General features: G+C 43.2%; 1 protein-coding gene across 7 annotated transcripts in view; it reads right to left on the bottom strand.

The window, feature by feature from the left end:
• Positions 1 to 16,077, bottom strand: part of Osbpl1a (oxysterol binding protein like 1A) — a 177,718-nt gene that overhangs the window by 54,723 nt on the left and 106,918 nt on the right. For 3 of the 7 annotated variants that reach the window (XM_048447930.3, XM_048447932.3, XM_048447937.3), the window contains one exon: positions 13,819 to 14,044. The exons of 1 other annotated variant lie outside the window; for it this stretch is intronic. In XM_048447930.3, the coding sequence (XP_048303887.3) occupies positions 13,819 to 14,044 (226 nt within the window). The remainder of the gene's footprint in view (positions 1 to 13,818; positions 14,045 to 16,077) is intronic. 3 more of the 7 variants (XM_048447933.3, XM_048447934.3, XM_048447938.3) reach the window with 1 other exon arrangement.

Genomic DNA, 16,077 nt, shown 5'->3' with positions numbered 1-16,077 from the left:
GCTGAGATGATACAAACCCTCGAAAGTTGTTTTCAATGTGGTAAATACTCATATAAAACTCAGAATTATTCTCCCCGCAGACTATCGACCATGTGCGGAGGTGCCCCTCAGAGAAGTGATTGGACAAGAGGGTGCTACCTAGGTCAGTGTTTCTCAACCTTCCTCAAGCTGTGATCCTTTAACACAGTTCCTCGTGGTGTGGTGACCCCCAACCATAAAATTATATTTACTGCTACTTCAAAAAAACTGTAATTTTGCTACTGTCACAATCCTAACGTAAATTTTCAAAGGGATTGAGACCCACAGGTTGAGCACCGCTGACCTAGCAGTGGTGGGAACCGTGGACAGTGGGGCCTGACTGGAGAAAGAGGATCACTAGGGATGTTCCTTCGAAGAATGCATTTTACTCATGGTGCCTGCCCAGCCCTCGCCCACTTCCCAGCCAATCTGGGGTAAGCGGCTCCTCCGCCACCTTCCCTTGACGTTCTGTCTCGCTGCAGGTCTACTAAACTTAAGGCCAGGAGGGCAAAGGGACCTTTTCTCCTGCCGGTTGACTTGCTCAACTGCTGTGTCACAGTAACCAAAACAGGGGGCCCAGGACTCGGACTGGGATAGTGAGACTCCAACATCACTCCAGAATTAAGAAAATTCTTGCCTTTGCCTTTCGGAGTCTAGGAATGTTCCAGGTGTTGACTAATTAATCCTTCCTACCATTTAAAGTCTGGAAGAACAGGTCAGAGTTCACAATCTAACTCTGCCAGTAATTCTCCTGGGCGGTCCTGATAAATGCTCTAAAATGACCTTTGAAGAGCAGGCCAAGAACAAACAAGCACATCACAGAAGACTTGGAAGAACCGTGGACAGTGTCCAAATCACACTTCCTCCTCGTACTTAAGGTTACAGGCTCAGTTTTAAGCTTTTGTTATTTATAATTAGCCATGAACTGGAACTGTTTTTTTTTTCTTTCTTTTTCCTTTTTCTTTTCTTTTCTTTCTTTTTTCTTTCTTTTTGGTTGTTTGGTTTTTTTTTTGTTTTTTTGGCTTTTCCAGACAGGGTTTCTCTATGTAGCTTTGGTGCCTGTCCTGGAACTAGCTCTTATAGACCAAGCTGGCCTCAAACTCACAGAGGTCCTCCTGCCTCTGCTTCCTGAGTTCTGGGATTAAAGGTGTGCGCCACCACCGTCCAGCTAGAACTGTTCTTACAATGCCTGGAATAACACAGAGCACAGCTGTAACTGTCAGCGCCACCATCCTACTTAGTCACAGCACAGCCATAGAAAACCCAAAATACAGTAATAAATAAGTGAGCAGAACAAAGAAATAAAATTGACAAAATCACATTTCAAATAAATTATGAACTGAAAATAAAATGACTTCAGAGGTGGCTGCCAAGAGACTGCTAACAAAAGCATGGGCAGGATTTTGGCCATGCACGAGGGTCACAGGCATTCTAGACATCCTCCCCAGAGGAAGTCTGAGGTCAAGACAGCCACACTGGATGGTGGTGCTTGTGACAGCTTTTTAAAAGTGACTGCCTGGTCCTTAAAGAATCATCTAGCAAGCACTCTTTTCTTCAATGTGTGATCTTTACATGTAGTTGAAGAATTACAAGAATTACAACATCCAGGTTTTGGGAAACCTTAATGCACCCAAGTACTAAATCTCAAGTTGCCCACCCGAGTACTAAATCTCAAGTTGCCCACCCGAGTACTAAATCTCAAGTTGCCCGATTAGTCCTGATTGACAGTCTTTTTCAAAATTCTTTTTAGGAAGGTCAGAGATGCACTGAAGCCCAGTTACAGAGTAATTGTACTTTGAAAGGGAGTTTCATGTGATCAGCAAATCAGTCTGTCACACACTAGCTGAAGGACTCATTTCAGAGACAGTATGATGGGACTAATGAGATACAGCTGATGCCCTTCAAGTACCTACCACTCACTATAGACATAAACCACATCTGCAAACACACATGTTTGAGAAGATGGGGGATCTAATTTTGGGGAAGTCAGGGCCAGCTTCTGAGAAAACACAACAAATCAGCTTGAGTGGGAAGGATGAAGACAATGACTTCAAGGCAAGGTAGAACACTGGGTGTTGGTAAGAACCGGGCGGTGCTAAAGTGTGTGACCAAGACAGCATGGCATAACCAGAGAGGGCAGTCAAAGGAAAAGACAGGGTCCTCAGAGGATGGTGCTGCACTGGATCAGGTCACAGAGTTTGTATTTGGATTCACACTGACAGGAGCTGTTGGATTACACTGCTGGCTGGTTGGAGGTCGCAGTCTGCCACAGTCTGGCAGCTCTCTCTAAGCTTGCCAGTATGGAAACTCCCTCCCTCCCCAGCAAGGCTTCCTCCTCTCTACCTGCCCTTATCTGGAGAATGTCCCTGGGCCTAGAGGACTGACCTTATCTAAAAGCTGTCTCTAAACCAGATGCCTGATTCATCTTTAGCTTGACCCTTGGCACAACTTCCTGCAGAGAAGACTTGTGCTAGGATCTCTGCCATAGGACCCTACAGCCACATGCCAAGCCTTGTGACAGGAACACGTCACTTAGTACCAATTAGGGTATGCCCCCACTCTCCCCAATCCTACATATTCCTTATATCCTGGAAAAAAAATCAATCTGATTCACTGAAATCTATCTCCCAGAGAGCTGTTTCCATCTGTGTGTATGGTCTGCGTACAAAACTTTCTGTTGTACTTTCTGCCTCTTTCCCCATCTTGGACTGAGGGCCAACAGGCCGAACGGGGAAACAGAACCCCCAGAGATGGCGCCCGAACACAGAGATACCTTCCATAGCTGCTTTCAGCTGAACTGAGGAATAGGTTGTCAAAGCCCAGGAAAGCTGAAAGGCTTAGTCAAAGGCTTGTTTATCAGAAGCGTCTGATTAACTGTTCCAGGTGAAGGGGCAGGGAGCATTTACATCGGCTGGACTGGTTCATATTAGCTTTTAGTAAGTCCAGAACTCAGTAGCTTCTAATTTGTAGATGTTTCATGGATGGTAATCATTAGCCTGGTAGAAATCTGTTAAGATATAGACAGAGCAGAAGCAAAAGTTTAGGAGCTTAAGAAAATAGAAAAATCTTACATTTGGAACCCTTTTTGTATGATTTGTTGACAAGTAGATCCAAACTTTATGACTTTGATTCCTTGAAGCTTATACAAATTTTAGTTTACCAAAGGAGATAAAAGTTTTAGATATATTAGCATTACCACTGTTTGAAATGCACACTGTAGAAAAAGCAGTTAATTGGTGTTTATAAAATAGCTGGAACAGATTTACACCTTGGGGTCACAGCAAAGGTTAGGAAGAAATGTCAGAGCAGGGTTGTAGGGTGGGGCAGAGAAAGGAAACAGAGGTCTTGTTGTGGGCTGTGTGAAACTGCGATGACAGGGTAGATCTGAACTCAGGACTGAGGCTGCAGAGGGCTGGAAGACAAGCTATCATAGCATGCATGTCCCTTTCTCTTATGCTGTGGTCTTTCCTCCCAGCCTGCCAACAAGCCTACTGATTAGAAAGACTGGACCTTTCTTATCTGGGTATATTTATTCCTAACCAGGCATCTGAGATACCAAGCATTCAAATATATTTGACTAACAAAATCCTCTCAATGCTTAGGAAGCACAAAATGCACAATAAATCCAAATGTAGACACTGATTCAGTCAATAACAGAAAACCATATAACAGAGAGACAGACAGTAACACATACACACACACGATCTAGGCCCAGTGGTGTATGCATTTAATATTAGCACTCAGAAGACTGAATGAGAAGGATGAGTTTGAGTCCACCATGGGCTACATAGTGAGCTAAAGATGAACCTAGACTATGTAAGGGAAAAAAATCCAAAGTTGACCCAAAACTTAAAGGATAAACTGCATTCACCAGGATGGACGTACAACATAAGCCAGCTTGAGTAAGCAGATAGGTGATTTTAGATGCCACAAGAACAACAAGAACACTTCCACCACTGACACCCCACAGAGCTGCACACAGACACACAGAGGAGGCTTAGTAACGGTCAAACCAACAAGTCCTAGTGTTAAGGAGATAAGAAACAAAAGTGTTAGAAAAATGAAATAAGGCAGCATTTAGCTTATTAACCAGAGGTATGACATGTAAAGAGGTGGCTGAGATCACCTAATACCAACATGCCCAGAGAACAGGAAAACAACACAGATGATTATCAGATAAAAATGTACAGCTATTAAAAGTTAAGCTGCAGAATGAAAGAGTTAGAGTGGGCATGAAAGCAGAGAGTAGCAAACAGCGTCTTACTAAATGCTCACAGTGCACCTTCCAGCTTTTCTAAGAGCATTACCAACGCTGCTCCAACCCTGGATCAGCTACCACCTGCTGCACCTGCTGAGTTCAATCATTTGACACATGTCACAACTCTTCTATGTCACTGACTACATGTCAAATAAGTTATTTCCATCCTGCTTTATGAATTTTGATTTATAAAAGGTATGATTTATCAAAACCTTGCACTTAAGACTGCTAAAAATGTTAAAACTGGCTTCAGTTACATGACATAATCCACATGATTGGATTTCAGGTATAGTTCATGGGCATTCAACTGAAACAGTAGTAAGAGGAAAGTCTGACAAGAAAGCCTTTCTTGAGCAACTAATCTCTGCATGTTTCTAAAAACGAGAGTAAATATAGTAAGAATCATCCTGAGCTCACAATAGTCAAAAGGCAGGGAACTCTCTGTTAACACTAAACAATAAACATGGCATTAAATGTCTGAAAAATAATCCCTCAGCAGATCACTATAGACTCAACTCAAAGTCTACAACTTGATTTCTCCCCAAGCTGCTGCTGTTTCCTGCTCTCTGGGGTCCCATGGTGCAGCCTGATAGTTACTTAAGCACAAGTCTCATTTCTGGGCCCATCTCATTCTTTGCCCCTCTGCCGCCACCCATCCTTCACCAGCACAGAATCCACAGCAGTGAATAGGATGTATGAAGTCAGCAAGCACTAATAACCTTAGTCTCACTGCTGACACTCACTGGTCGGTGCCCAGTCACCGAGCTCTCAGAAAGTGTTGCTGCTGTGCACTTAGGGCTGCCCACAGGGACGGCCCCTCTCCTCTCAGAGTGCCAGGCACCATGCAATACACGGCTCCAAAAGAGGGGTCTACTCTGAGAAGGGATGTCTGAAAGGCATGGGCTCTGGAAGAGAAGAAAGCAGCTTAGAGCAAACAGTGAAACTGAGGCGCAGAAATACACAGAAGGAAACACTTATATTTTTTAAAACTTATTCTACAACTTTATTTGCTGGTAGAATGAAGCTTTTTCACAGAACTAACTAGCACTTGGCTTCTTGTTAAATCTTTTTGTTTAAAATATGCACCAAATGCTTGGAGTTTCCCCCCATAATATGTCCACAAAGCTACAGTTGGGATTTTACTGGATATAGTCATTTCATTCTACATACACAGGCATGCACACACCACAGTGAACACAAAACATGATGCCTCATTAGATTTTTCTCCTTTTAAATCATTTAACTCAAGTGAGTTTAATAAAATTGTAAGGAAAAAAATCTGTCCACTTTATGTAATTGTGTAAAATATTTAGTCACTAAGCATACTGGAAAAGTAATTTTCTCAAGAGATCCCACATGGCTGGGAAAATTATTACAAGTCACCGCTGGCTCTGTGCCAGAATGGGTGTTGCCCACCGTGGCAGTAAATTTCCATTGGCTCTGTGTATCTGGATATGCTCAAGGGGACACAAGGGAAATGTGAAATCCCATCTAGTCAAATCAAAGAACCCTTTTACTTTTAAAAGAGAGTGACACAAGGGTCAAGAGAAAGCAAACTTTAAAGTAAAAGCTAGTAATGGCCAGGTAATGGAGGCACATGCAACTCCGAGTTCAAGGCCAGCCTGGCTCTACAGAGCAAGTTCCAGGACAGTCAGGGGCACTAAGAGAAACCCTCCCTCAAAATAAATTAATTTTTAAAATGAAACAAAAAACAAAACAAATAAACAAACAAAATGAAAAAAGCTAGTAATGTTGTCCCATGAGTAAAGTACTTGCTACACAATAATGAAAACTACAATCAGATCCCCGCACCCACAGAAAAGCCAGGCATAGCGGCATCTGTCTCTGACCCCAGGACCGAGGAGGCAGAGACAAGTGGATCTCAGGCAGCCACTGGTCATCCAGCCTGGCTGACATGCACAGCTCAGCCCAGTGAAAGCCCCTGCCTTAAAAATTAGACAAAACAAACAACCTATTTGAAAAATGGGTCTAGAACCCAAATGGAGTTCTCAAAAGAAGAAAACTAACAGCTAATATCTCAAATTTAGTTTTCCTAACCTTTAGCAGTTAGGAAACTTAAATTGAAAACAACTTTGAAATTTCATCTTACCCCTGTCAGAATTCAGATCAGTGGAAGAACCTACAACAAGCAATGTGGGGCACATGGGGGAAAGGACCCGCATTCACTGTTGGTAGATTACAAACTAGTGTAGCCACTGTGGACATCAGCGTGAAGAATTCACACACACACACACACACACACACTCACACACTCTCACACACACACTCACAAACACACTCACACTCACATACACACACACACTCACACACACACACACTCACACTCACACACACACACACACACACAACCCTAAAATAAAGTCTAGCACATTACCCACCTATTTCACTCCCTGGCATATGCCCAAAGGACTCAACACCCTACTCCACAGATGCTAGCTCAGCCATGCTCACTGCTTCTCTACTCACAAGAATCAGACAAAGGAAACAAATGCTCTATAACCAACAAATAAATAACAAATTCTTTTACATCTACACTGTAGTATACTACTTGGAGTTAAAGGAAAATGAAGTCATGACCTTCTCAGGAAACTGATGGAACTACGACAGATCACAGTGAGAAAGTAAATCAGACCAGAAGACAAATGGTCCATGTTCTCTCTTTTTGGAGGCTCCAAGTTCCAATTCTTCACATGCAAATACAGAGCCTGTAGTAACTACAGAAACCAGGAAATTAAAATGGGGCTTTTGCCAGATTAGGGGTTTGGGAACAATAGAGAAGGTAATAGTAGGGTACAAGTGATCTCATCAGGGAAACAGGGAAAGGGGGTCTTAAAGAGGAGGAGAGAGGTAGATAGAGATAAAGGGGATAAAGGAGGGGGGTAAAGGGGAAGAACAGCATACAAGGGATCTAGGAGGGGAAATGGGAAAGGGGGTCTCTTTAGAGAAGGTGGAAGAAGGTAACCATTGTCAGAGGCTGTGGGAATACACAGCACGCGACAACTAGTGTTCAAATGTCAACCACCAAAGGAATGATTCTCTAATGGAGATTAATCTTGCCCAGGCAAGGTCTGCAGGACCATGGACTCTGGAAACTGTTGCTCACTGTTGCTAAAGCAGCTTGGTGTCTCCCCATTACCTGCACTGTAGTGTGTAATTGTGTGTGATGTGTATATGTAATCTCATGGTTACATCTCAATCCTATGAACACATATATCTGTGGGTGGTCAGGAAGATGACTTTTCATTTAGCTATATAGTTTTGATTATAGAATATATACTGGGATATGCTTCATAACTGGATTTATTTGTCCCACAAGAACTGTGGTCACTCAAAAGCCTGCCTTGTTCTTTTGCTCAGACCAACTGCACACAATTAGCTTTCACCTCAAAGTAAGTTCAAACTAGACTAAAGGTGTTTTGTAAATAGATCCTAAGTTTGGAACTTTGCAGTTATGCACAGGTTCAGAGTTGCAGATGTGTAACCAGGTTGCTATGCAAACACCCTAGGAGAAACATGCCAGTTCTTTGCTTGCTAAGTCTGTTAATAATAGACCTATGTCTCAAAATTAATAAAACTGGGCACTGTACACGCACACTCTGGTCGCTGTCTTACTCTTGTAACCTTAGACCCTGTGCTGCCATAGCAATGGCTCAGCTCCTATCACTTACCCTAGGAATGTGCTTTTGACCAAGGACATTACTCCTGTAATTTCTTTATGGCTTCAAGGCTCCTGGAGAGAGAGATTTTAGGCTGGAGAATGAAAGCTAGAAGAAGCCAGGAGGAACCAGAAAGAGGACGGGAGAATTAGAATAAAAACAGAAGGATAAAGAGCTTCTTTGGCACAGCATAGTGTGAGAGCTCATTCATCCTCAGAGAACCCTTAGATAAAGTTCTTTCCGTTTGCTGTAGCTTCCAATCTGAACCCTGAAGAGGACCTTGGGGATGGACCTCAAAGGCTCTTGTTAAAATGCAGATGAAGGAGAGAGGTGAGTAAAATAACAAGGATGCTTGAACAACTCACAGGACCCATACTACTACCTACCAAAAGGAAGGAAGGAGGGAGGGAAGGAAGGAGAGAGAGAGAGAGAGAGAGAGAGAGAGAGAGAGAGAGAGAGAGACAGATAGAGAGGCTCTACAATAATATAACATCTGTATATAAATGTACATATATAATTTTAATTCTCATCTGGACTGACAGTGCTCTCTCCAAGAGCCAAAGATTATCTACTAAAACCCCAAGACCAGTTATGAAAAGCCTTCTTTTGTGTTGTTGGTCAGGGCTGTCCAAGAGACTCCCAAAGATATACAGCCTATTGCTAATGCTCTTGGTTAGCCCTCGAGTTGGAAGGTAAAGCCTGCTGTGAAACAATCTTTTTGTACATTGTGACTATGTATTACTCCCATTGGTTAATAAAGAACTGACTGACCAACAACTAAGCAAAAAACGATTAGGTGGAACTTGCAGACAAAAAGAGAGCACTGGGAGAAGAGGATGGAGTTGCCAGGGAGACACAGAAGAAGCAGGAGATGAACATATCATGCTGAAGACGGGTACTGCCATGTGGTAGAGCATAGATAAAAACACGGGTTAATTTAACTAGTAAGAGCTAGTCAGAAATCAGCCTAAGCTATTGAATGAGAATTTATAATTAATAAGTCTCTATGTGGTTATTTCAGAGCTGGCTTAGGTCAAAACTCTGCCTACCAAATCCCATTGCTGAGGACACCATGCACTTCAGAAACAGGAACCAGAGATCACTGAGCCAGAACCTTTCTGAATATCTTCTCCTTCAGTACTAGCTTTCATGATACTAGAAGTTACCATGCAAGCTTCCAAAGGAGGGAAGCAACCAATAGTCCTACCCAGCTATATTGCCTGTGAGTTACACCAATGACCAGCAGGGCACAATAACACTATGGATGCCGAAGTAGTACACATACATTGGCAGTAACTAACAGCTCTCTAATTGGATGTAAGACCTGTTCAAAAGGAGGGAGACATGCTTGGTACTGGAAACTTAGCTAGTCATTCAGTTCTTTTATATTTTTGGTTGTGAGCCTAGCCTTTAATGGTTGAGCCATCCCTCCAGCCAGTTCTCATAAAGTCATAGTTATTAGAGAAAAATATGAAACATTAATTTACTAAACCAGCATAATCCCTAATAACAATCTTTAAATATTTGTCATTATATACACAGATAAGTGTAGTCTTCCCCCTTTAAAAAGGAAATTTCTCTTTGCAAGAGCTGGAGACAACTACAGAAAACAACAACCAATCCAAGCACAGAGTCATGGAGCCTGGACCCAACGGATATATCTAATATATACATACACACACATATATGTATATATATATTAGACTGAAAACTCAAAGACCACTGAGGAAGAGGGGGCAGAAAGACTGTGGGAGTCAGAGGATAGGGGAGTTTGCTGAGAGGTTGTGTCTCCTAGCAATATCAGAAGCTACATCCATAATATAACTGTCAAAGCATGAGCTGAACAAGCTGACACCAACGCACAGTCAAACTGGCTAGAGAAGAGCTTCACAAGCAATGGAGGAGAGCTGGGAACCAGAGAGGTGGTAAAAAGTCACTGCAGGGAAGCACACACCACTGGCTGTCCAGTGCCAAATGGTCACCCCCGAAAACACACATACAGGTATGTATATAGCATACACTATATGGGTTAAATAAGTTATATTTAGGAATACTTGTTAAAGGAAGGGGGCATGATTAAGCTACCTGGCCTAGAAATTTCAGGGATGGCAAAATGTCCTAGATTTGTTGGGTAAGCCTAGTGTAATCGCGGGATCCTTTCAGAAGGAAGGATCCATGGAATCAGAGACTCGGGCTCTGAAGATGTGGAAGGGGCCTGGAGTCAAGGAGTGCAGGTGGGCCACTGCGGCAAAGAACCACTAGAGAGAACAAAGCCCAGTTGATACCTTGATGTGGGAACTTGTTTTGTTTTTTCAAGACAGGGTTTCTTTGTGTATCCTAGAACTCACTCTGTACACCAGGCTGGCCTCGTACTCACAGAGATCTACCTGCCTCTGCCTCCCAAGTACTGGGATTAAAAGGGTGCACCACCACCACCTAGCTGATGTTAGGACTTTTAAGTGCTGGAACTCTGAATCAATCTTTACTCTTTAATTTTAAGTTACATGTATTTTAACATAAGTGAATGAAGCAATAACTAAGCTTCCTTGGGAAAGTGTGGACAGCAGGACAGATAAAGGTTGGCCTACTAAAGGGGTCGGGTTTGTTCTTTCCTAACAGCAGTGGAGGAGGAAGTGTGAAGAAAGGCCACAGTGCAGACACTGTGTGAAATGAAGTCATGACTCAGCAAGAGCTCCTCTGGTCTCCGTGAATTATGCAGCCAGGTCAACAGCAGGGCAGGACTTGACCAGAGGTTATCAGGCTTCATTTCAATGCAGCTTTTGCATTGTTCTATGATTCCCTAAATTTGCAGCAAGAATTATTAGAGACGCCACAGATAAACTGCTGTGCTTAAACAGATGTAAAGAAACTTGCACACCATTCATGGGTTGGCCCTGTCCCTCCTTTTATTTCCTACAGTCAACGGACAATATGCTATTAGCTCAACTAGGACTCAGCCCCAGGAGCCTGCTCAACACAACAAGCCAGAGCAACAGACACAATCCCACCTGGCCAAGGAGCAGATGTGGGAGTGCTGTCGGAGGAACTCAGCTCCCTGTTATCTCCTCCTCCCAGGGGTGACTGCCACCGACATACCCAGAAGCAGAGAGACGGCAGCAGCTGCTAATGTCTCCCCAGAAGAGAATGGTTAAGGAAATCATACCACATGCACAGAACAGATTGAGCTGCAGCTGCAACGCTGAAAAGGAGTCCCAAGACAAACTGCTAAGTGAAAAACTCATTCAGAATAATCAAATATGTACTTAAAGTCATGGGGGTTTTTTTTGAGCCCTAATGTATATAAGTCTATATACTTGCGAATGCTTGGAAGAAGGCCTGGAGGGGGGCTATCAAGCCATTACTAACCCCTGAAGAAGGGGCTGGAGAGATGGTTCAGAAGCCAAGAGCACTTAGTACTATTCCAGAGCACTCAAGTTTGGTTCCCAGCACCCATGTTAGGCAGCTCACAACTCTCTGTAATCCAGTTCAGGGACTCCAACACCTCTGATCTCCAAGGCCACCATACACGTGAACACACACACACACACACACACACACACACACACACACACACACACAGAGAGAGAGTCATATGTGCCTACAACAATTTACACTGAAAATAAATCTTTAAAAAACTAACCTCTGAGCTGGGGGATGGTGGCACACACCTTTAATCCCAGCACTTGGGAGGCAGAGGCAGAGGCAGGAGGATCTCTGTGTGTACGAAGCTAACATGGTCTAAAAGAGCTAGTTCATGGACAGGCACCAAAACTACACAGAGAAACCCTGTCTTGAAAAAAAAAAACAAAAAACACAAACCTTAAGCTCTTAGGAAAAACCCATGTGTATTTCAGTGTGTCTTTTCTATTGCTATGATAAACACCATGGACAAGGCAACTTAAGGAAGAGAGACTATTTGGGCTAATGGTGTGGAGACATGACAGCAGGCAGCCAGGACCAGAAGCTGGAACATCAGATCTCTAACATCAACCATGAAGCAAAGAGAGTAAACTAGAAGTCAAGGTTCACCCCACGGGCATGCTTCCTCCAGCAAGATCACACACCTTCGAAAAATTCTACAGCATCCTAAAACAGTATGCCTCTGGGGGGGCATTTCTCATTTAAATCATCATACAAGGATCCCTCTACTGATTTTCCTTTAGGAAGTCGCTCATAGAGTCCACAAGTTAATACCAATGGACAGAGCACAGAATTGAGGTACGAGAAGTATAAGCCACCTGCAGTGTTAATTACACCACCTTCTTACCTCCCACAAGAGTGAAACCTTCACTCAAGTCCAGTCTGCACTCAAACCCGACACTCTCTTCCCTTCCCAGCACGAGCCGCTCCTTTTACACACCCCACATTAACCTGACAGTCCCCGCCACTGTTTTTGATTATCTCACGTCTGACTGTGCAAATATGTTCCTCTAATTCAACTCCCTTGTATTTCTAACACAGTTTGATTCTGTCTTATGAAGTGAATACTCCTCCAAGTCTCCAACCCTGCAGTACTGTCTTCCGTCCCTGTGCCAGCCCCACAGCCTCAGCTTCCTTGGCTTAACCTCCTGTTCTCATTCCCGCCCTCTCTCTCACCACACTTCCTCTCTTCCATTTCCTTCCATAAAATAATGTCTCAGTCTCATGGTCTCTAAATACCTTTCTCTCCCATTCATATTCATCTCAGATCTTCTAATGTCAACTTTCAAGCTCAGAAGTCAGTTAAGTTCGATGGCACATGCCTGTGATCCCAGCTCTGGGAGACTGAGGCAGGATCATGAGCTCAAGGCCAGCCTGGCCTACAGAGTGAGACAGTACCCCACACATACACAGAATCCACTGTTTAGTCACCCCTCCTCTTCCACAGTGTCCCCGGCTCTCCCACGTTCATCCCTCTCTGTCCATGTCTCTTGGGATTGGAGGCTCTGGAGTCCACACTCATAAGGGATATGTATGTGCTCTGCTGTCCTTGTACATAATTTCTGGGGCAAAGTTAAGGACTTCCTTTTTTCTGTTTCAGTTACACTCTGGCCTCCAGCATACTGAACGCTAAAGGTCTTCTGGAAGACAGAACCCACTGTCTCTTTCTGTTTCCTTAGAGTAACTGACAAGAGCTATCACCAGAGGTCACTGAAAAAGGAGCAAATAAAATGTGTGCAGTTTTGAAGATATTCTAATTCTAGCATATTGTACATTTTCAAAATAAAGTCAACTCCATTTTGATTTATTTGAAGTAGCAACTCTCTTTAGATAAAAAAAAATACTTATTTGAAAGGGCACACATGTCATAGTATATCGTGTGGCCAGTGAAAACTTCTGAGAGCTGGTTCTTGCTTGGCTGCAAGTACCCTTCTACAAGGGAAAGCTACCTCACCCACTCAGTGTTGAATTTTTGTCACCAATCTTCCAATTCTTGTCATAACACACACACACACACACACACACACACACACACACACACACACTAGCTAGGCTGTAAACATGAAGACGTGAGTTTGGAAGCCCAGAACACAAGTAAAGACAGAAGCAGTAGTGAACATACTAGCTAGTGCTCCTACGGCCAGACAGGAGCAGAGGCGGGGGTGTGGCTGGGGAGAGGCGTCCCCTGGGAACTGCTGGGCAGGTGCAGTGCTGAACAGCAGCCCTGTCTTAAACCAGGTGGGAGACAAGAACTAATACCAAGGCTGTCTTCTGATGATAAGCACACACACAGTGGTGCACATGTGCCTGCACTCAAATGAACACCTGTGTATGCACATGCACACACGTGTGCGCACACATACACACTACACAGAAGTTAAAGGAGCTACACTGATAAACCACTTTAATTTATTCCGGGAAATTCCAGGTGACAGTCGCTCTTACACAGACTCTTGGGTGGTGGACTCCACACTTCCAACAACGCAGGTAAGGTGAAGCAGGAGTTACCTGACAGCGCATCATAGAACTCGTCCTCACTAAGGATGCTGACAGGCGGGGATCCTTCAGCCAGGGATCGCTCTAGTTCATGATGCTCGGTGGCTAAAGTCTCCAGTGCTTCTGACAAAATTTTGTTTTTTTCTTGTTCCTGTTCCAATTTAAAATTCCTCACCTAGAAGAATATAGATACACAAGAGTTCAGAGTGACAGGAAATACAGAGGATGTGAAAATTACTTGCTTTCGGTCGAATTTGGCTGCAATATCAGAAGCAAAAGCAGCTGAGTGATACACACACAGATGAAAGAGCAAAATTACTAGACAATCTTATTCTTCCCAGGGGGCCTTTCTCACAACAGCTTAGCTAATGAAAATAGACTGCGAACTACCAAACAGATTCAGCTCAGACTCTGAGGATGCTAGTAAAAGAAAAGCCATTAGTCAATTTGGAAATTGTATTTTAAAATAATGCATTTCTTCCTCAATACTAATCATAAAATTAAAACAATCATTCCAGCAAAGTTTGGTTTCACATCATCTTAAATGTTAAAATGTCCACAAAACTGGATGGAGTCTCCTAGTTTATTTCCCAAATAGTTGGAATATCAACTAAAGAGAAACAAAAATTTTACTACCTATTTTCAATTCCCTGTTTCTACTTCAATTCTACATTTTGCCTTTAATTTAGTAGACTAAATTAAAAAGAAGTTACAGGAAAGGTAAAGTTTAGTCAGCCACGTCAGCATTGATATTAGCTCTGCCCTTGTCTAACAACTCAGGACATCTGGCCCTCCAAACCTCACAAATCAGCAGGCACTGGGCTTGGTCCTGAGTTTTATCTAATTTGTCTTGCTTAGCACCTTATTCTGGAGCAGGGGTGCTGCCGCCAGTGGGTGCCATGTGTCCTCAGGAGTGCTTTCTGTAGTTTCCACCATTACCCCACAAGCCAAGCGGTGCTCAGCTCTCTAAACGTGTATTTTCAGAGTCTACTTCTCAGATGCAATCCCCAAACATAACATGCCCCTTTTAAAGCTAGTTGTGGTTTACATGTCTGCAATCCCAGGATTTGGGATGATGGGACGGGCATGAGAATGGAGAATTTAAAGCCAGTCTAGGATAGAGTGAGACAAGAAACCAACACCTCTGCCAATCAGCGTTTTGTACTGCAGACTCGAGCTTCTGGTGCTGCTGCGACAGGAGCCTGTTTCGACTTTCCCTCCCTCCCAAGCAGACCACAGAGGTAGGCCCAGACCCCGGGCCAAACATGCAGCTTAAAGGGCACAGATGAGGCAGCTGTCTCCCAGCTCTCTTTCAGGTCAGACCTCTAGATATGAGAGCTGGGACCGCTTTCACAAGGTCCCCTTTCACCTCCTGACATTTCTCCCATGCTCCTCTCTAAGCCTCCAAGGATGAAGCATTTCCCTCTGTTCTGACTCCAGGACCCTGTGTGGCCCTGAGGTCCTTATGGTTGCACATCAGGTCTAATGCTCTACTAAGAATAATTCTGGGAAAAACTCAAATATAGTTTGGCTTCAAGGCTCACTTCATTGGATAGAATTAAACCTTTATCATCTTGGGAACAGATCCAGTCCTCAGGCACTTCAGTGTTTATCATTAGAGCAATGAGAGTATAATTATTAGAGCTGTGATAATGAAATAAAAATAACAATATATACAAGTAATCTTAAAGAGACAAGATAATATACAAAAGCACAAAAACTTTAAGACACATAATTGTAGTTTGTAACGAACTCAAAAACACTTGAAATATTCTCATAATCAAAACAGTGTCTCCAGAGAAGTTTGAAAAGCTTATACTATGGCTGGAATGTACCTTTAAATATAATAGAAGAATAATTCTTTCCATTTAATAAATGCTTTCACTTGAATGCTAAATTTATATAAATTTTAGTCGAATGACAAAATTGATCAATGCCCTCAAACATCTAATCCTCTCTAGACAATCTTATTCAAACCACAAGTGAGCCTTTATTCACCGAAAATAAGCTTACTCCCTTCCTGCCACACCTACATCTGTCCTCACTTGTTAGTGAAGACAGTGAGTGGGGGTGGGGGAAGTGCTACTCTCCTTTGTGAACTTGTTCATCTGTCAGTTGATCTAAGAAAGCTCTTATGCCACTGAAGAAGCTTTACCACAAAACTACCTGCAAAAACATACTCTTCCCTAGGGTAAGGCAAGTGCATGA

This window comes from Myodes glareolus, chromosome 13, assembly GCF_982192425.1.
Source record: "Myodes glareolus chromosome 13, mMyoGla1.1, whole genome shotgun sequence".
Taxonomy (NCBI): Eukaryota; Metazoa; Chordata; class Mammalia; order Rodentia; family Cricetidae; genus Myodes; species Myodes glareolus.
This window is presented reverse-complemented; position numbering and strand designations above follow the sequence as displayed.